This window comes from Hemitrygon akajei, chromosome 3 (assembly GCF_048418815.1).
Source record: "Hemitrygon akajei chromosome 3, sHemAka1.3, whole genome shotgun sequence".
NCBI classification, from domain to species: Eukaryota; Metazoa; Chordata; class Chondrichthyes; order Myliobatiformes; family Dasyatidae; genus Hemitrygon; species Hemitrygon akajei.
This window is the reverse complement of record NC_133126.1, coordinates 29,967,430-29,987,583: the sequence shown is the minus strand read 5'-3', so window position 1 is coordinate 29,987,583 and position 20,154 is coordinate 29,967,430. Positions and strand designations below refer to the sequence as shown.

Sequence of the window (20,154 nt, the reverse complement as noted above, 5' to 3'; positions counted from 1 at the left end):
TCGTGAAATTTGCTAACTTAGCAGCAGCAGTTCAATGACATAGAAAAAAATAATAATAAATTAGTAAAAATTACAGTGTGTAGGCCTCCGTTAGTCTCGATAGACCATGGATTTGTACCTTGGAAAGGTTCCAGGGTGCTAGCCTGGGCATGGTTCTTTGGTGTGGAAGACTGGAAGCCCAAGCTGCAGGTCTCCCCTCTCCATGCCACCGATGTTGTCTGAGGGAAGGGCATTAGAAAAATTACAGTATATGTATATTGAATAGATTAAAAATCGTGCAAAAGGAAGAAATAATATATATTTTAAAAGTGAGGTAGTGTTCATGGGTTCAATATCCATTTAGGAATCGGATGGCAGAGGAGAAGCTGTTGTTCCTGAATTATTGAGTGTGTGCCTTCTTCCCATTATTACCATCAGGGAGAATGTCCAGGAGGCTGAAGACCGACACTCAATGTTTTAGGAACAGCTTCTTCCTGTCTGCCATCAGATTTCTGCATGATCCATGAATACTTCCTCCCTATTTTGCTCTACTTATTTATTTCTTATTGTAACTTATAATACTTCTAAAATATTGGACTGTTACTATGGCCACAACACGTGTCAGTGATAGTAGTGATAGCCGATCCTGATTCTGACAGAACTGTGTTTGTGAGTGAGTGGGTGGGTGGGAGAGGGGGCTTGTTTTACTGGTGTTGGTGCTCTTGCTGCCTGTGTTGTTCTGAACATCCTGGCTATGCTTTGTTAGCTCTAGCGGGTATGGCGACACTTGCGGACTAACCTCGGCACATCCTTAGGTCATGTTGGTTGTTAACACAAAGGATATTTCACTGGATGCTTCAATGTACATGTGGATAGATAAATAAATAAACCTGAATGGTTGAATTGATCTGAAAGGCAGAGCAGACACACGGCTCTGTGGAGAGTTCCTGTTTCTAATCCAGTGGATTCCAGTTAATTGGGACACATCAGGACCTGTACATTTTGGACTAATTAAACAGCTGCCCCAATTAGCTGTATTTTTATGGAAATAGTTAAAAATATTTAAAAAGGCAAACTACCACTTAACTGTGCCAAATTATGTATTTAAATAAAATACAGAGCAAATTGGAATGCTACCAATACTACAAAACTGTGTATTATTTCCTCATAGTTATCCACAGAGGAAGTCATCCAGTGTCCACTGCCACGTTCTGTTGAATGACTGTAAATGAACAAAATCAGCTCAGACACCTAGTGCAGATAATGGACTGCCTTCATACAATGCTACTAACGAATGCATCCTACAAATCTTTGTTTCCATTGTAACATTCAAGATGATTGTCGATACCTTCAATTTCTTTGTAGTTCCTAACTTGTTAAAGTACTGAAATCATTTCATTTTGGGCATCTCCAAGCCTGAGTGCTTGAAAACGCAGTGAACAAAACAGTTCTGAATTGTCTTACTGTTTATTTATCACCAAATATCAGTGGCAAAAATCACTGCCTTTTGTACACAAAGACACGCAACTGACTCTATTTAAAAACTGTTCACTCTGAGTACAGTGTAGTGTCTAAGGGCCACAGAAGTGCACGTAACTGTCGCTAGTTAGAAACTGTTCAGCAACAGTCCCCAATTAAACGGCATAGAGTTGTAAATAACGAAGGGAATACTGGCTATTTTCTCAATGATTTCTTGTTCTTTAAGAGTTGTCCCCAATAAGAGGCTTCCCTGATTAACTAATGGCTCAATTAACCGGAATCCACTGTATGTCCTTATGCTCCATGTTGCCTGTGTAAGCAATGTTGATTTGGCTCACATAGTCCAGGCTGAGATCCATCCTTCCTCTGGAACCTCGTAATAGGCTAGAGGATTAAATGGTGTCCCTTGCCTCCCATCTGAGCCTCAGTCTCCGTACTCACCCTGTTGGTCAGGTAGTCAAGTGGGTCGCGTTGCCTGTTGGTATCCTCGTTCAGCCCCTGGGCAAGCTTCTCAATGCAGCCAGCAAGTCTCCTCTCTGCACTGACTGCCCTCTGCTCACTCTGCTCCCTCTCCCGCAGGTGCAACCTGCCCAGAGGAGTCGGTGATTGCATCAGGGAGACGTCCAGACCTCATCCCAGACTGACCCACCTTCTCCAAATCCTCCTCCTCACCGAGCCCTGCCCCATCCACCCCCTTCCTTTGCCCCACCCCCCTCTCCCCAGTCTCCATTCCTTCCCATCATCACTTTCACATCCCAGAGAAAGTCAGCACACCCTGTGCTGGGAAGGCACCTGTCCCAATATGAATCAGCACCTTGGGGTGGGGAGAGACCCATCCCTATGTGGGCACCTGAGCTGGGAAGTGGGAATTGTTCCCACACCTCACCACCACCTCCCCCCGCCGAGAGTCAGCACCCTTGAGAGGGGAGGGAGCCTTACCCAAGTGAGCGTCAGCACCCTAGGGTGGGGAGTAATCCATTCCCCAGAGTGGGTCAGCTTCCTGGTGTAAGAGGGGGCCGTCTCCCAGTGACGGAGGGGTGAGGAGGGTCTCATCCCTCAATAAGGCACTAGACGGTAGGGACCCACCCCCTGTGAGGGTTAGCACCTCTGGGAGGGGAGGTTGCTGTCCCCCAGAGAGGATCAACATCCTTGGGTCATGGTGGACTTATTCAGCCAGTGTGGATCAATACCCCAGTGAGGGAGGGGAGGGACCTGTTTCTCAGTGAGGGGAGAGGTGGGACCCTCCCTCGCAGGGGTGGGGAGGGTCTCATCAATCAGTGAGGCACCGAATGGCAGGGACATCTCCCGATGAGGATGAGCACTCCAGTGTGGCCGGGACCTGAGGGCTAGCACCCCAGGGTGGAGAAGTGTTCACCCTCAGTGTGTGTCAGTAACCGGAGCGGGAAATGGAGTGCTGAGGAAGACCTACCTGAGTCGCTCTTCGAGCTCTGACACCCTGTCCCTCAGCTCCTGGTTCTCGCCCTGCAGACTCCGGATGCTGGAGTTGACCTGGGCTTTAGAGCTGGCCACTGACTCCGAGGATCCCTGCGTTCGCCTCATGTGATCCCTGAGAGACTGCAGGAGTGCGGTCTGCTGGGCATCATTCTCCTTGTACCTCTCCAGTTCATCTCGGAGCTTCCACATCGCAGCCTCATTGGCTTTCAGCCGATCCCGGAGTTTCCTGGCCTGGAACAGCAGCAAACTTAAGTCACACCTCAGCAGGCAAGATTCAAGATTCAAAATTCAAGTTTATTTGTCACGTGCACATCAAAACATACAGTGAAAAGCATTTGTGTCCACAATAAACACACCCAAGGGTGTACTGGGAGCAGCCCACAACTGTCACCACACATTCTGCCTCAGAAGAACTATACAGGACACAAAAAGCAACAAAAGTAAAACGAGCTCTGTTCCTCCCTCCCACCCAGGCCATAGCCAATTCTTTAACCCCAGGACAGGCCCCAAGCCTCCAGCAGACTTGAACTCAGAGCCTGCGGCACCAGGCTTTAACCTCCCCAGCAGACTCACAGAGATTTGCAGACACAGCTTCGGACAACAGGCCTCAGTTGGTGGACTTCTAGTTCATCCTTAGGCCTCAGTCCTTGCCATGAATCCCAGGACACACCAATCACTGAACACAAGGCCTCCAACACCGGATTCACCAACTTGTGAACCCAGGAGCTCATGCTGAACTTGTTCCTCCTGCGCACATAGAAGTCCAACTCTGAAACCCACTGACAACTCACTAACTTGCCAAGCAACATGCATCATGGCTAACTCCTGCCTGAGCAAAGACCTGGACCTGCTACAATTTGCCTATTGTCACAAAAGGTCTGGTGCAGATGTAATCTCACTGGCTCTCCACTTGGCCTTGGACCACCCAGACAACAGAGATACCTACAGCACGCTACTATTTATTGATTATAGCTCAGTGTTCAATACCATCAACCCTTCAGTACTAAACAACAAGCTCCATCAGCTATCAGCTGACATGGGCACTTGTCTCCCCATCATCAAGGACATTTTCAAAAGGCAATTCTGCAAGAAGGTGGTTCCTATCATTAAGGATCCTCACCACTCGGGACATGTCCTTTTCTCATTGCTACCATCAGGGAGGAGGTACAGGAGACCAAAGACCCACAGGTAACATTTCAAAAACAGTTTCTTCCCCTCCACCATCAGATTTTAAGAACCCATGAACATTTAATATCTGTAATGACTGTAAACTTACTATCTACACCCTTCCACATTTTCACCCTAGTCGTTTGTATTTATTTATTTATTTATTTTTATTTCAAGATACAGCACAGTAACAGGACCTCCCAGACCAGTGAGCCCCTGTCACACAATTATATCCATGTGACCAAGCAACCTATTAACCCACATGTCTTTGGAATGTGAGAGGAAACCAGAATACTTGGAGAAAACCCATGTGCTCGCTGGGAGAAAGTACAAACTCCTTACATGGAGCGTCAGGAATGGAACCCCAAAAGGATTGAGGTCCTGAAGGAGTGTGCTGAACAGCTCTGTGGAGTTCTCCAGCACATTTTCAATCTGAGTCTCACCCTGGAAAGGGTCCCAATTGTGTGGAAATCATCACATGTGGTCCCAGTACCCAAGAAGGGCCAACCAAAAGTCTTATTTTTATTTTTTTTATTACATTTTTAAGAGGATTACATAGAATGAATGGAATATAGAATAGTAAAAAAAATTAGTATTGACCCTCCCCCCTCCCCTTAACCCCTATCTAAAAAAAAAGAAAAAAAAAGAAAGGGAAGAAAGAAAGAAAGATTGCCTGAATATCGGAGGTTCCCCACATGCTCCATGGAGTTCAAAATAATTTTTATTTTTTATTTTTATTTTCCCCAATACTTTGTAATTTTATCTTCAAAGGACCTGTGTATTTAATCCTATCTTTTGTAGATATGGGTGCCAAATTTTCAAAAATATATCATATTCATTTCTTAGATTATAAGTAATTTTTTCAAGTGGAATGCAGCTATATATTTCATTATTCCAATGATCCATAGTTAAATATAAGTCTGATTTCTACTTGGTCTTGTTTCAAAATTCAACCAAAAGTCTTGAATGACTGCTGTCCAGTGGCCCTGACCTCACACATCATGAAGGCCCTAGAGAGACTGGTCCTGGCTCACCTCCAGCCTCTGTCAGATCAGCCCTCCATCCCCTGCAGTTTGCCTGCCAGGAGCATGTTGGAGTTGATGACGCTGTCATCTACCTGCTGAACAGAGAAGACTCCCATCTGGATAAGCAGGGCAGCTCTGTGAGGATCATGGTTTTTCATTTCTCAAATGCCTTCAATACCATACAGCCCTCATTGCTGGGGGAGAAACTCCATTCAGTGCAGGTTGGCACCTCCATTGTATCCTGGATAATGGACGACCTGACTGGTAGACACAGTTTGTGCAGCTTCAGAGCTGTGTGTCAGACATGGCTATTAGCAGCGCAGGGACCCCTCAGGGAACTGTATTTGCTCCCTTCTTGTGTACCTCGGACTTTAGATACAACATTGAGTCACGTCATCTGCAGAAATTCTGATGAATCAGCAATAGTTGGGTGTATAAAGGGAGGTCGGGAGGATGAATACAGGGTCCTGGTGGAGGACTTTGTCAAATAGTGCAAACTGAATCATCTGCAGCTCAACATCAGTCAAACAAATGAGATGGTGATGGACTTTAGGAAGACTAAGCCTGCACTGCTCCCTGTAACTATTGATGGTGAGGACGTGGATGCAGTGAGGACCTACAAGTACCTGGGGAAGCACCTGGATGACAAACTTGAGTAGAGACCAACACAGAGGCTGTGTACAAGAAGGGCCAGAGTTGCCTCTGTTTCCTGAGGAGGTAGAAGTCCTTTGGAGTATGCAGGCCTCTGCTTCTTATGTTCTACCAGTCTGTTGTCACCAGGACAATCTTCTATGCAGTGGTGTTGGGGCAATGGCATCAACACAGGTGATGCCAACAGGCTCAATAAACTGATTAGAAAGGCTGGCTCTGTTATAGGAGTCAAACTCGGCACACTGGAGGCTGTGGTAGAACAAAAGACCCTATGGAAAGTCGTAGCAATTCTGGATAATGTTTCTTACCCTCTGCATGACACCTTGGCTGAACAGAGGAGCACTTTTAGTAATAGACTAAGAGAACTGCACTGCTCCAAAGAGCGCTATATAAGGTCATTCTTCCTGTTGGCCATCAGGCTCTATAATGAATCAACCTATAGCCGGGGAAGTGATGGCCCCCTCCTGTTAGACTGTTCATGGTAACTTTTTTTTGATTCTTTCAACTGCTCTTCTAATATCTATATCTGTGCATTTGTAATGCTACTGTGATAATGTAATTTCCTTTGGGATCAATAAAGTATCTATCTATTTGGAGCTGGTGTTGTAAAGCATTGGGCTAACCACTACACAACCATTCTGTATTGAGGCCAAGATGGGATAAACCATCCCATATTGAATAAGGGACAGTAAAGGGGCAGAGTGGCCTCCTCCTTATACTCTAACCTTAATTAACCTTTTTTTGGAACAGCATCGATGTGATGGAAAGAATGGCCAGCTGGATTGCAAGGTAATGGAGTGAGGAGGGTGACGGTGGAGCAGGAGTACTGAATGAGGTTCAGTTCCCAACATAAATGGTTTTCAATCTCATGGAAAATTGCCTACTCATTCCAAATTAAATCAGGCTCATCTCAAACGTAAGTGAGTGTTACCTCAGCCTCCGAACCTTCATTCTGGCGCATGTAATCCAGGTGAGTCATATCCACTGGTTTCGAGCGCAGCAGGTCCTGGGAGAAAGAAGCACCCTTCAGTGGAGAATCCAAGGTGACCTGGAGAGGATGGAGCTGTGGTCAGTGGCTGTTCAGAGGTAATGACATCCTTGATTACTGGAGCAAGGTACAACTCCTGGTTGAGTGGTGGCACGACACCTCCGATTTATTTATCATACGTACATGGAAGCAGACAATGAGATGCCTCGCAACACACACAAAACGCTGGAGGAACTCAGCAGGTCAGGCAGCGTCCATGGAAATGAGTAAAGAGCTAATGTTTCCGGCCGAGACCCTTCTTCAGGACTAAAAAGGAAAGGGGAAGATACCAGAACAAAAAAGATGGGGAATGGGGGGTTGGGGGAAGAAGGATAGCTAGAAGATGACAGGTGGGTGGGGAGAAAAGTAAAGGGCTGGAGAAGAAGGAATATGTTAGGAGAGGAAAGTGAACCATTGGGGAGAGGGAAGGAGGAGGGTACCCAGGGAAAGTGATACGCAGTTGAGAATAAGTAGAAGGCCAGGGTGGGGAATAGAAGATGGGAGGGGGAGGGAAAAAAACAGCAGCTTTAAAGTCCTGGGCGATAACATATCAGATGACCTGTCCTGGGCCCGGCACACACAAGGAAAGCACGACAGCGGCTTTACTTTCTTAAGAGGTTAAGAAGATTCAGCTTGTCACCAAGCACCCAAACAAACCTCTACAGAAGTACTGACCACATCATAGGCAATTCAAACATGCAGGAATGTAAGAAGCTACATAACAAGTACATTCCTCCCCACCAATGGCAGTTTCTGCAGGAGGCACTGCCTCAAGAAGGCAACATCCACCATCTAAGATCCCCACAAACCAGGATGTGCCATCTTCAGGCAGAAGGTACAGAAGCCTAAAATCCCACACCACCAGGTTCAGTAACAGAAGCTTCCCTTTAACCACTTGATTCTTGTACCAACATGCACAACCCTAATCACTACAGTTTAGCAACACCATGAACAGACCACTTTGATCACTAAAACAGGCTTTGTTTTAATCAGTGCCTCATGAAGGAGGCATCCATCACTAAGGACCCTCACCATCCGGAACAAGCCCTCTTCTTATTACTACCATTGGAGAGGAGGCACAGAAGCTTGAAGAACCACACTCAATGATTCAGGAACAGCTTCTTCCGCTCCACCATCAGAGTGTGAGGGGAAATAGATCAACCATAATTGAATAGCAGAGCAGACTCAATGAACTGAATTGCCTAATTCTGCCCCTAAGTCTTATTGTCTGAATGTTGCATGAACACACGAACAATTCATTTTTATTTGTTTTGTGATTTATAGTAATTTTATATGTTAGCACTGTTGCAAACAACAAATTTCATGTCAGTGTTAATAAATTTGATTCTGATTCTGAATGAGAAGTGACAACATTGGAAAACTAGGCTGTTTCTACAGTAGGTTACACGGTCAGCGCAACATTGTGGGCCAAAGGGCCTGCAGTGTGCTGTAGATTTCTATGTTCTATGTAATACACAATATTGTTAGAGCTCAACTGTAAGGTAAAAATGTCAAGTACTAGAGGACACAAACTTAAGGCAAGAGGAGTAAGTTCAAAGGAGACGTGCAGGGCAGGTTTTTGTCGACGCACAGAGTGGTGGGTGCCTGGACCAAACTGCCAAGTTGAGTGGTGGAGGCAGATACAATCATTGGTGGCCGAGGGGTTTTTAAGCAACTGGATATGCAGAGAATGGAGGGAGATTGATCATGTGCAGGAAGAAGAGAATTAGTCTAACTTGGCATAACTTTTGGCACAGACATGCTGTGCTGAGGAGCCGGCTCCTGTTTTGTGCTGGACTGTACTGTTCTAAGTCCTATGAGACCGATGTATCTTTGGAATCACCTGCCCCAGGGGCCATGGTGGGCTCAACTAATAAGATCATTCAAAATAGGGATGACAGACAGTTGAAAAATGGAAGATCAGCAGGAAGATGGATGGGTCTTATTCCTGAATGCCTTTTACAATCTATGGACACATACTCCAAAGATTAGCTTTATTCGTCACATAGACATCGAAACATATTGTGAAATGTGTCGTTTGTGTCAATGACCAACACAGTCCAAAGATGTGCTGGGGGCAGCCCACAAGTGTCACCATGCATCCAGCACCAACATAGCATGCCCACAACTTATTAACCTTAAATCGTACATCTTTGGAATGTGGGAGGAAACTGGAGCACCTGGAGGAAACCCATGTGGTCACGGGGAGAACATACAAATTTCTTACAGGCAGCAGTGGGAATTGAACCCTGATCCTACAGCTGGCACTCTAATAGTGTTGTGCTAACCGCTACACTACCCTGGTGCCCTCTCCAGTCCCCCTCACAGTATCCTCCCATTTATTGTACATTCCTTTGCTCTGTCCCAGCTCCTCAACTACATCATCTCACATGTCTTTGAGTTAAATTGGAATGGACAAGTGGTGTTGTAGAACCTGGCATTGGAGAGGATCCAGAGAATAATCCCACGAATGAATGGCTCTGGGCCTGTACTTGCTGGATATTCAAAAAGTGAGGGGGAGGATCTCAAAGTCCAACGTTCAAAGTAAATTTAATATCAAAGTACATCCATGTCACCGTATACAACCCTGAAATTCATTTTCCAGTGGGCATACTCAATAAATCCAGAATAGAATAATACTGTAATCATAATAGAATCAAAGAGAGACTGCACCAACTGGGCATTCAACCAGTGTGCAAAAGACATCAAGTTGTGCAAATACAAAATAAACGAAATAATAATATATATTTTGTTGTTGAGTGGTTATTTATTTGGTTCAAAAGCCCGATGGTTGAGGTGGAAGAACTCAACAGGCAGGGCCGAAATGTCAACTGTACTTTTTCCCATAGTCCCTGCCTGGCCTGCTGAGTTCCTCCAGCATTTTGTGTGCGTTGCTTGGGTATATTTAAACTGCAGGTTCTTGATTAGCTTGTGCATCAAAGGAAATGGGGAGAAGGCAAGAGAATGGTGTTGAGAGGGGTGATAAATCACTATGAAGGAATGGCAGAGCAGATGGGCCAAATGGCCTAATTCCATTCCTCCGTTCCCCTGTATTATAACACAATTACACCTAGTGTTACCAAGTTTGCTGGCTGTATATGACCATATACAGTGAAACACTGACGCCTGGTGGTGAAACTGTAAAGTAACACGGAAACATTTCTATTTCAGATGTCCAATTCTGTTTCCCTACCTTTGAAAAAAGTCTGTGACCATCCAAGTTATCTATGCCCCTTATAAGTTTATAAATCAGCATAAGGTCACCTGTCAGTCTCCTTCGCTTCAGAGAAATCATTCCCAACCTAGTACTACAACACAGAAACAAACTTTTTGGCCCTGTAGTCCAATGCAAACTGTTATTGAGCCTCGCCTTATTGACCTGTTCCTGGACTATAGACCTCTTATCCAAACTTCTCTTAAATGTTGCAATCAAACCTGCATCCACCATTTCTGCTGGCAGCTCGTTCCACACTCAAAGTCTCTTTTCACCCCTAGTTTTAGGTTCAGCCACCTTATCACCCAAGCCCTCCAGACCCTGCAACACGCTTGAGAGTCCTTTCTGCACGCTCTCCAGTTTAACAACTTGGTTCCTATAGCTGGGCGACCAGAACTGAACACAGTACCCCAAATGTCCTGCGCATTTGTACTATGGATTCTCATCTCTTGACCGATAAAGGCAAGCATGCCAGATGTCTTCTTCACCACCCTGTGAATCTGTGTGGTCACTTTCATATGGTATAAAACACCCTGGTAAATCTGTCATCAATGGTCGCCTCATTATAGGAAGGATGTGGAAGTTTGAGGGTGCAGAGTTATCAGGATGCTGCCTGGATCAGAGAGCATGTCTTATGAGGAAAGGTTGAGCGAGCTAAGGCTTTTCTCTTTGGAGTGAAGGGGGGTGAGCGGTAACATGATAAGAGGCATAGATAGAATGAACAGCCAGAGATATTTTTTCAGAGCAAAAATGGCTAACACGAGGGGGACATAACTTTAAGGTGATTGGAAGAAAGGATGTCAGAGGTAGGTTTTTTCTACACAGAGAGTTGTGGGTGCATGGAATGTGCTGCCAGAGTTGGCAATGGAGGCAGAAACATTGGGGATATTTAAGAGACCGCAATAGGCACACGGATGATAGAAAAGTGGAGGGCCATGTGGGAGGGGAGTGTTAGGTTGATCATAAAGGTCAACACAACATTGTGGGCCGGGGGCCAGTACTGTGTGGCACTATTGAATGTTCTATGAGGCAGATCTCCCACACCTCTTGAATGGACAGCAAGGAATGGGCAATAAATGCTGGCGCTGCCAGATACTGGAAATGTTTACTTCTGTTCCTGCCATACTGCACCGACATGGCTGTGGAATACCCACCTCTGGCAGGCGCAGGTTGCTTATGACACCTGCTGGTAAATCGTCGGCTCCTCTGTGGAAAGAAACAGACAAGCCATTAATAGGGGACACTGAAGGGCATTCAGACCCACCAACTGAACCTCAGGAAGGTAGGTTTATCACTCAACTGAAACATTTCACAACCTTCTCCCATGCTGCTGCTTTGCTAGGGATTAAGAGTCCATGCACACACAGACCAGCCACTGGGACAAACTTCCAGGCCAGCTCCGGGCAGTGGCTAGAGGCCTAAAGCCAAGGCCTGAAGGCTATTAAATCAAATGCAGTGACCTGGCCACAGGATACAGGGCAGCATGGTGGCGTAGCAGTTCGAGTAATGCTGTACAGAACCAGCTTTAAGGTCAGGGTTCAATTCCTGCTGCTGTAAGGACTTTGTACATTCTCACCATGACCACAGTGATTTCCTCCAGGTGCTCTGGTTTCCTCCCACAGTCCAAAGACGTTTGAGTTAGGTTTAATGAATTGTGGGCTTGCTATACTGGTGCCGGAAGAATGACAACACTAGCAGGCTTCCTCCAGCACAATCCTCAGACAGTGCTGGTCATTGATGCAAACGGCACATTTCCTGTATATTTTGATATTTTGAAGTGCATGTGACAAATAATGCTAATCCTTAATTTTTAAACAGGCTGGAATAGCAGTATAGCACTGATGGAGTGCTCCATGGTCATGAGCATACATCGATTCTCTCAGGTAAGCATTCCCTCTGGCCATCACAGGGCAGCTGACACCAGTGTCTCCATTACTCCTCCATCAACACCACTAAAACTGATTATTCCATTGTATAGTTTATTGGAGCTTGCTGTGACCATGAGACATAGGAGCAGAATTAGGCCATTCAGTCCATCGAGTCTGCTCCACCGTTCCATTCATGGCTGATTATTATCACTCTCAACCCTCTTCTCTTGCCTTCTCACTTAACCTTTGACAGGCTTACTAGTCAAGCACTTATCAACCTCTGCTTTAAATATACCCAATGGCTTCACCTCCACAGCCGTCAGTGGCAATGAATTCCACAGTTTCACCACCACCCTTTGGCTGAAGAATTGTACACTAATTGTTTGCTGCATTACCAACAATTCATCAGTGACTACAAACTATTTCCTTAATAGAGTGAGAGATTACAGAAACGGGCCCTTTGGCCCACAGGTCACGCTGATGGTCAGGTTTCCCATTTCACTACACTAACCTCATTTCCCAGCTCATGGTCCATACCCATCTCTGACTTGGAGATTCAAGAACTCAGCCAAATAGTTAGTGTCATAGAGTTATTGAGCACCACATCACAGAAACAGGCCCTTCAGCCCATCTAGTCCATGCCAAACTGTTACTCAACCTAGTCCCGTCGACCTGCATTTGGACCAGAGCCCTCCTATCAATGTACTTTTCCAAACTTCTCTTAAATTTTGTAATCGAACCCACATCCATCATTTCTGCTGGTAGCTTGTTCACGCTCACACCAACCTTTGAGTGAAGAAATTCCCCCTCAGGTTCCCTTAAGTATTTAACCTTTCACCCTTAATCAAAGACCCCTAGCTGTAGTCACACACAACCTCAAGGAAAAAATCTGCATAAATTTACTCCTCATAATTTTGTGTACCTCTAAAAAATCTCCACTCATTCTCCTACGCTCCTGGGAATAAAGTCCTAACCTATTCAACCTTTCCCTGTAACTCAGATCCTCAAGTCCTGGCAACATCCTTTTAAATTTTCTTTCAATCTTATTGATATCTTTCCTATAGGTAGGTGACCAGAACTGCACTCAATACTCCAAATTTGGCCTGAACAAAATCTTATATAAATTCAACATAACATCCTCTCTCAAATACTCTAATTTATGAAAAAAGTATGCCAAAAGCTCTTTTTCGACCCTATCTACCTGTGATGCCACTTTCAAGGAATTATGGATCTGTACTGCTGTGAGAGTCTCTGTCTCCACTTGGCTGCATCTGCAGTCTGTTCCAGATCGCAAACCTCCTCTGTGTGAAACAGTTCTTCCTCAGAACTTCTCTAAATTTCTTCCCATTAAGCATGAATTTAGAAGATTGAGGGGGGATCTTATTGAAACGTATAAAATTCTAAAGGGATTGGACAGGCTAGATGCAGGAAGATTGTTTCCGATGTTGGGGAAGTCCAGAACGAGGGGTCACAGTTTAAGGATAAAGGGGAAGCCTTTTAGGACCGAGATGAGGAAAAACTTCTTCACACAGAGAGTGGTGAATCTGTGGAATTCTCTGCCACAGGAAACAGTTGAGGCCGGTTCATTGGCTATATTTAAGAGGAAGTTAGATATGGCCCTTGTGGCTAAAGGGATCAGGGGGTATGGAGAGAAGGCAGGTACAGGGTTCTGAGTTGAATGATCAGCCGTGATCATACTGAATGGCGGTGCAGGCTCAAAAGGCCGAATGGCCTACTCCTGCAGCTATTTTCTATGTTTCTATGAACCTATGGCCTCTGGATTTTGACACATCTGTGTTTTGAGGCAAAATCACGGGTTAACTCGCCTTCATCTTCAGGATGTCCTGAGGTCATGAAGGTTGCTGTAGAAATGCAAACTCTTTTAGTTCAGTGTCAAGGTACAAATCTGTCATCATTTACTACTTTGAAGTTCATTTTCTTGTAGGTACTTACAGGAAGATAAGGAAATACAACAGAACTTCGAAAAACTATACAGAAACAGGCAATGACTGACAAACAACCAATCTGCAAAAGAAAACAAACCGTGCAAACGATAAAAATAATACTGAGAACATTTGGATAAGGGAGGTGCCTTAACAAGACAGCCATGAAGTCAGGAGCAAAGTTACCAAAACCATTATCGGAGTACACAGAAAGCAAAGGGCACCAATGCAGTTGATAAAAGTCAAAGTACATTTATTATCAAAGTATGTGCATATCACCATATACACCCCTGAGATTCATTGACTTGTAGACATTTGCAGGAAAAATAAAGAAATATAATCAAACTTATGAAAAGCTACACATAAACAAAGACTGACACACAACCAAGCTGCAAAAGAAGACAAATTGTAAAAATAATAACACTGAGAACATGAGTTGTAGAGTCATGAAAGTGAGTCAGTAGATTGTGGAATCAGTTTAGAGTTAAACCATAGGCCCAGGACTTTGCGTGGTATGGCTTCGAGCAGAGGGAGGCTGGTGGGAAGGAAAATTCACTGGGGTACATATTTGGAGCCATGGCCTCACCTCAGTCGTGTCAGGATTCTGATAACCTCATTCTTATTCTCCAGCTCCCTGCGGTGCTCCTTCAGCTGTTCCTCCAACTGACAACAGAAGAGAAAGAAAACAGTTAGTAACACTAGTCAACTGATCCCAAGATCCCAACGATGCACCGTCGACATACAACTGAACAACAACGTCCCATTCTCCTGCACTCAGTGTTTGACTGCTGAAGCCTATCACGAAAAATGCCTCTTTCACCACCCTGTCTACCCGTCACACCACTTCTAATGAACTATTCGCTTGTACACCAAGTGCCTCTGTTTTATTACACTCTCTAGTACCCTACCATTCATAGTGTACATCCTCCATTGGTTTGACTTTCCGAGATGCACTGATCCACATCTCCAGTATGCACCACAACACTCATTTTACCTATACAGTATAATCAAACTCGTAATGATCTTGCACTTTATCGTTTACCTTCTCTGCACTTTTTCAGTAGTTTTTACACTTCATTCTGCATTATTATTGTTTTACCTTATTCTACCTTCATGCCCTGTGTAGTGATCTGATCTGCAAGAGCAGTATGCAAGGTAAGCTTTTCAGTGCATACACACGAGCATCACACTGCATGCTGGAGTTTTGTGTTCATCAGACTGTGTGTGTTTGACACTGCAGGCAGCAGAGCATGCATTACAAAATCATGAAGGGCGTAGATAAGACGAATGATCAGTCTTTTCCCCAGTGTAGGGCAATCTAAAACTAGTGGGCATGGGTTTAATATGATAAGGAAAAGTTTAAAAGGAACCTTGGAGCAAATTTTACACACAGAAGGTGGTGGGTATGTGGAATGAGCTGCCAGAGGAAGTAGTACAAACAGGTACAATTGTGACATTTAAAAGAAATGTGGACATGTACATGGATGGGAAAGGGTTAAAAAGAGATAGGCCAAACATAGGAAAATGGGACTGACTTAATTAGGCAACTTGGTCAGCAAGAATGAGTCAGGCCAAAGGGCCTGTTTCTGTGCTGTCTAACTCTAACTCTTCACACTGGAGTTAGAGCAGCAGTTCCCAAACTGGGGTCCACAGACCTCTTGCTTAATGGTATTGGTTCATGGCATGAAAAAGGTTGGGGAGTCCTGTGCTAGATGCTGTTTACATTGCAACTTCATTACATTGAAGGATCCACACATGTGCATAACGCTGCATGCCAGAGTGCATCACGCCACACTACTGCTATCCCCCTGCATTACACTACTCGGAACCCCATGCACCACACCATGTTTTACACTGCATGCTGGAACCTAATGTGCTTCACCTCATGTGCTATGTCTGTTATACAGCTCATCGCAGAAACTAACCTTCCCTCCACAGACTCTGTCTACAGTTTGTGCTGCCTTGATAAAGCAGCCAGCATAATCAAAGTCCCACCCAGCCCAGACATTCTCTCTTCTCCCTCCTTACGTCAGGCAGAAGATACAAATGTCTGAAGTACATACCATCAGGTTCAAGGACAGATTCTACCCCACTGTCATAAGACTAGAGAACAGTCCCCTGGTACAATAAGATGGACCTTTGACCTCTTACTATGACCTTGCACCTTATTGTCTGTACTTGCTCTGTAACTGCAAGAGTTTATTCTGAATTCTATTAATGTTTTACCTTGTCATACCTCAAGAGGGAATATATTTAAGTATCATATGTATATCAAAACTTACAGTAAAATGCATCATTTGTGTCAACAACCAACACAGTCCGAGTTTGTGCCATGCTTCCAGCACTGGCACAGCATGACCACAATGGGCACTAGCCTCCCCAGCACCCAGGCCATCTTCAAGGAGTTTTGCCTGTGATGGACCTGGCTGTATACACCACTTTCTGTAAACATTTCCCTCAATCCCTCCACACAACTGCCTAAACCCTTTGCTCTGGGTTCACAGGAGACTGAATCTGAATCCGAACCCAAATCCGCAAGCGATTACATAGACAGATCCAAATCCGACCGAAAGTATAGATGGAAAGAAGGATTGGAGAAGAGACAAAATGTTGCTTTTGTGACAAACTCACTGCCAACACTTACATCTACTTGCTTTGTATTCTCCAGGTGGTCGGTTGCCTTGTAGTTGTGAAACATCTTGAGATTTCACCCTTTATGAAGTTGGACACAGAGATCGAAGTACAACTTTACAAGGCGTCTTTCTCCATCTGCTCCCTCACACCTTGGTAACTGGGCTCCAATATCACAAAACAACATACTACCATCCCAAGCACGTTGTCCTGCCCAGCCCACACCCAAGATCACCCATAGGTGCAGCCACCTCTTGACTGGGGAAAGCCTGCTCCCCACTGGCTGTGCAAGACGCCAGTCAGAGGCTGGTTGAAGGTGTTGCAGTGAGTATTTGTGTGTTGTCACCATCTCTACAGAAACTGTACTAAGCACCTGTTACCAGAGAGATGGCAATTTTACCAAGACAAAGCTCATTTCCTCCTGGCTTACTCCTCACCCTGAAATTCTAGCTGCTAATTACACACCAATGTGCAATTACCAGTACCTTGTGTTGCACTGGGAGACACAATTGCAGAAGCGGAGAACAATTGTATCCTGTTCTGCAAACGTGACTCAGCCTCTATTTTAAACTCATTAAGTTGGAGAATACAGCTTTAGTGAGTTTAAAATAGAGACTTCTTTCAGATTCAGATTCATTGCAAAACGTACACTGAAATGCAACAACCAACACAACCTAATCATAAACACAAACAATTCTGCAGATGCTGGAAGTCCAAAGCCACACAAAATGTTGGAGGAACTCAGCAGGTCAGGAAGTGAATAAATGACCCTTCCTCAGGACTGGAAAGGAAGGGGGAAGATGCCAAAATAAAAGGATGGGGAGAGGGGAAGGAGGATAGCCAAAAGTTGAAAGGTGAAACCAGGTGATTAGGAAAGGTAGAGGACTGGAGAGGAAGGAAACCGGAAAGACAGCAGAGAGGACCATTGGAGAAAGGGAAGGAGGAGGGGACCCAGGTGGGAGGGAGGGGGATAGTAGGCAGGTAAGAAAAGGTAAGATGCCAGAGTGGGGAATAGAAAAAGATGAGGGGGGAGGGAAAAAAATTATCCGAAGGAGAAATTGATGTTCATGCCATCAGGTTGGAGGCTACCCAGACGGAATATAAGGTTTTGCTCCTCCATCCTGAGTGTGGAGCAGCACGTAAATGTCACCACACATCTGACCCCAACATAACGTGCCCACAATACTTGGCAGAACAACACAGCAATAACAACACAACAAAACAACTGCAGCAAAAAAAACCCCACAAGAGATTCTGCAAATACTGGAAATCCAGAGCAACACACACAGAAAGCTGGAAGAACTCAGAAGGTCAGGCAGCAAGCCCTTTTCCCACCCTGTCACCCAGCCATACACACAGACAGGTGTCCAACCATCGGACAGGTCATCTCCAGGCCTCCAGCCCTTGGCTCCAGACTCTCAGGCGTTCAACCTCCAGTCACTGACCAGGATTCACAGACTCACAAGTATCGGGCCTTCAACCTCTGGACATGCTGAGCTAAGGACTTCAACCTTCAGGCCTTGACCTCTGGACTTGTTGACTTCAGTCTTCAAATTTCAGGCTTTGACCTCCGGATCTGCTAATTCCTGGACTTCAACCTCTGTACCGCTGACCTCTGGGTATCGACCCCAAAACCCACCAATCACAGGACTTTGACCATTAGCTGGAGAAGTCATTTGTGGGGGCAGGTTTCCAGGTTGTCATCCTGCTGAGTACTTTCCCAACATCTGGTCCCCCTCTGCTGTATTTTGCCAAAACGTGATTCTTTCTTTACTCCTGCTTCCATATAACAATGCAGTGGTATTCCACGGGGGTCCATAGACCCCTGCTTGTTGGGATTTTGATAAATGACTTGGATAAGGAAGTGGAATGACCTGGATAAGGTAATTTAGTAAGTTTGCAAATGACGCAAAGGTTGGTGGACTTGTTGGTGTGGAAGTTTTATCATAGAATACAACAGGACATTGATAGGACTTTTCAATCCAGAAAAGTGCAAAGTGATTCACTCCAGAAGATCGAACTTGAGGGCAGAATACAGGGTTAATGACAGGATTCTTAGCAGTGTGGAGGAACAGAGAGATCCACAAAGTGGCTGCGCAAGTTGTGGTTAAAAGGTGTTTAATGTGTTAGTCTTCATTAGTTCAAGAGCCACGAGGTAACATTGCAACACTATAAAACCCTGGCTAGACCACACCGATCCCAGTCAAGCCCCGATGAAATGTCCTGGCCTGAAACGCCGACTCTTTATTCAATTCCACAGATGCTGCCTGACCAGCTGACTTCCTCCAACATTTAGTGTGTGTGTGTTGCTCTGGATTTTCAGCATCTGCAGAATCTCTTGAGTTTATGAATTGGAGTATTGCATTCAGTTCTGGTTGCCTCATTATAGGAAGGATGTGGATGCGTTGGAGAGGATGCAGAGATTTGCCAGGATGCTGCCAGGATTGGAGAATGTGGCTTATGAGAATAAGTTGAGTGAACTAGGGCTTTTCTCTTCGGACTGAAGGAGGATGAGAGTGGACTTGTTAGAGATGTACAAGAGGCATGGATAGAGTGGACACTCAGAGATTTTTTCCTAGGGCAGAAATGGCAAATACAAGAGGGCATAAATTTCAGGAGCTTGGAGGAAAGAATAGGGAGGATGTCAAAGGTAGGTTTTTTTTTACACAGTGAGTGGTGGGTGCATGGAACATACTGCCAGGGGTGGAGGTGGAGGCAGATACATTAGGGGCATTTAAGAGACTCTTAGATAGGCACATGGATGAAAGGAAAATGGAGGGCTCTGTGGAGGGGAGGGTTAGAATGATCCTAGAGTCGGTTAAAAGGTCGGCACAACATTTTGGGGATGAAAGGAGTGTACTGTGCTGTATTGTTCTATGTTCTACACTTGCATTTCTCCCCTTAGTGCATTTCCTTTTCTTGTCATTGACTTAAGGTCCTGAGGGCCATGTGAGAAGAACAGTCACTTAATGTACCTAGAATGCCCTGTTCCCAACCTCAAACCATCCACGGGACACCCCAATCCTTCCTCTTGCTTGACATACCCCTCCCCCACTAAAGACGTTCAAACAGATTTACAGAATACCATTTGGCCAGTCATGTCTGTGCCATTTAGAAAACTAATCGTAAACACAAAAGATTCTGCAGCCGCTGGTAATCTTTAAAGATTCAAAGTACATTTATTATCAAAGTATGTATAAATTATACAACCTTGAGATTCATCTGCTTACAGACAGCCACAAAGCAAGAAACCCAAAAGAACCCAGTTTTAAAGAAAGGCCAACACCCAATGTGCAGAGAAAGAGAAAAATATCACAGATCATGCGAACAATAGAAGCAAGCGATAGCATTCCGAATCAGATTGAATCCATAGACCCAAAGCCCCGGAGAAGCCGCTGCATGGCCAAAGCCTTGGTCTCAAGTTCATCATATAGTGGAGCAAGCTGCCATGAAACTCGCAGACACAAAGCATGCAGCAATGGGAGCAAATTCGCAGCCTCAGCCCCGCGGAGAGAGGACTATACATCGCGACAGAGTGAGCAAAATTGGTTCGACCCTCGCCTCGGTCCCAGCACCCTAAATTTCGTGTCTATCTGGACCAGTGTTTAAATGGTCCAAATACCGGGTCGTGTCCCACAGAGCCCTGACACAGGGCCTAGACTTCGCCGCTCAGTCCAAAGCCATTCTTGGCCTCTCCAAATCAGCTCAGCGCTTA

General features: G+C 45.1%; 1 protein-coding gene across 1 annotated transcript in view; it reads right to left on the bottom strand.

Moving 5' to 3' along the window:
• The window catches only part of LOC140723009 (coiled-coil domain-containing protein 170-like), a 101,928-nt gene extending 85,380 nt beyond the window's left edge, over positions 1 to 16,548 (bottom strand). The window contains exons 1-6 of the mRNA XM_073037643.1: positions 16,453 to 16,548; positions 14,395 to 14,471; positions 11,152 to 11,203; positions 6,688 to 6,804; positions 2,888 to 3,144; positions 1,900 to 2,044 (exon numbers count right to left, since the gene is read on the bottom strand). Of these exons, the coding sequence (XP_072893744.1) occupies positions 1,900 to 2,044; positions 2,888 to 3,144; positions 6,688 to 6,804; positions 11,152 to 11,203; positions 14,395 to 14,471; positions 16,453 to 16,506 (702 nt within the window). The 5' untranslated portion in view covers positions 16,507 to 16,548. The remainder of the gene's footprint in view (positions 1 to 1,899; positions 2,045 to 2,887; positions 3,145 to 6,687; positions 6,805 to 11,151; positions 11,204 to 14,394; positions 14,472 to 16,452) is intronic.
• Between the last annotated feature and the right edge of the window lie 3,606 nt (positions 16,549 to 20,154).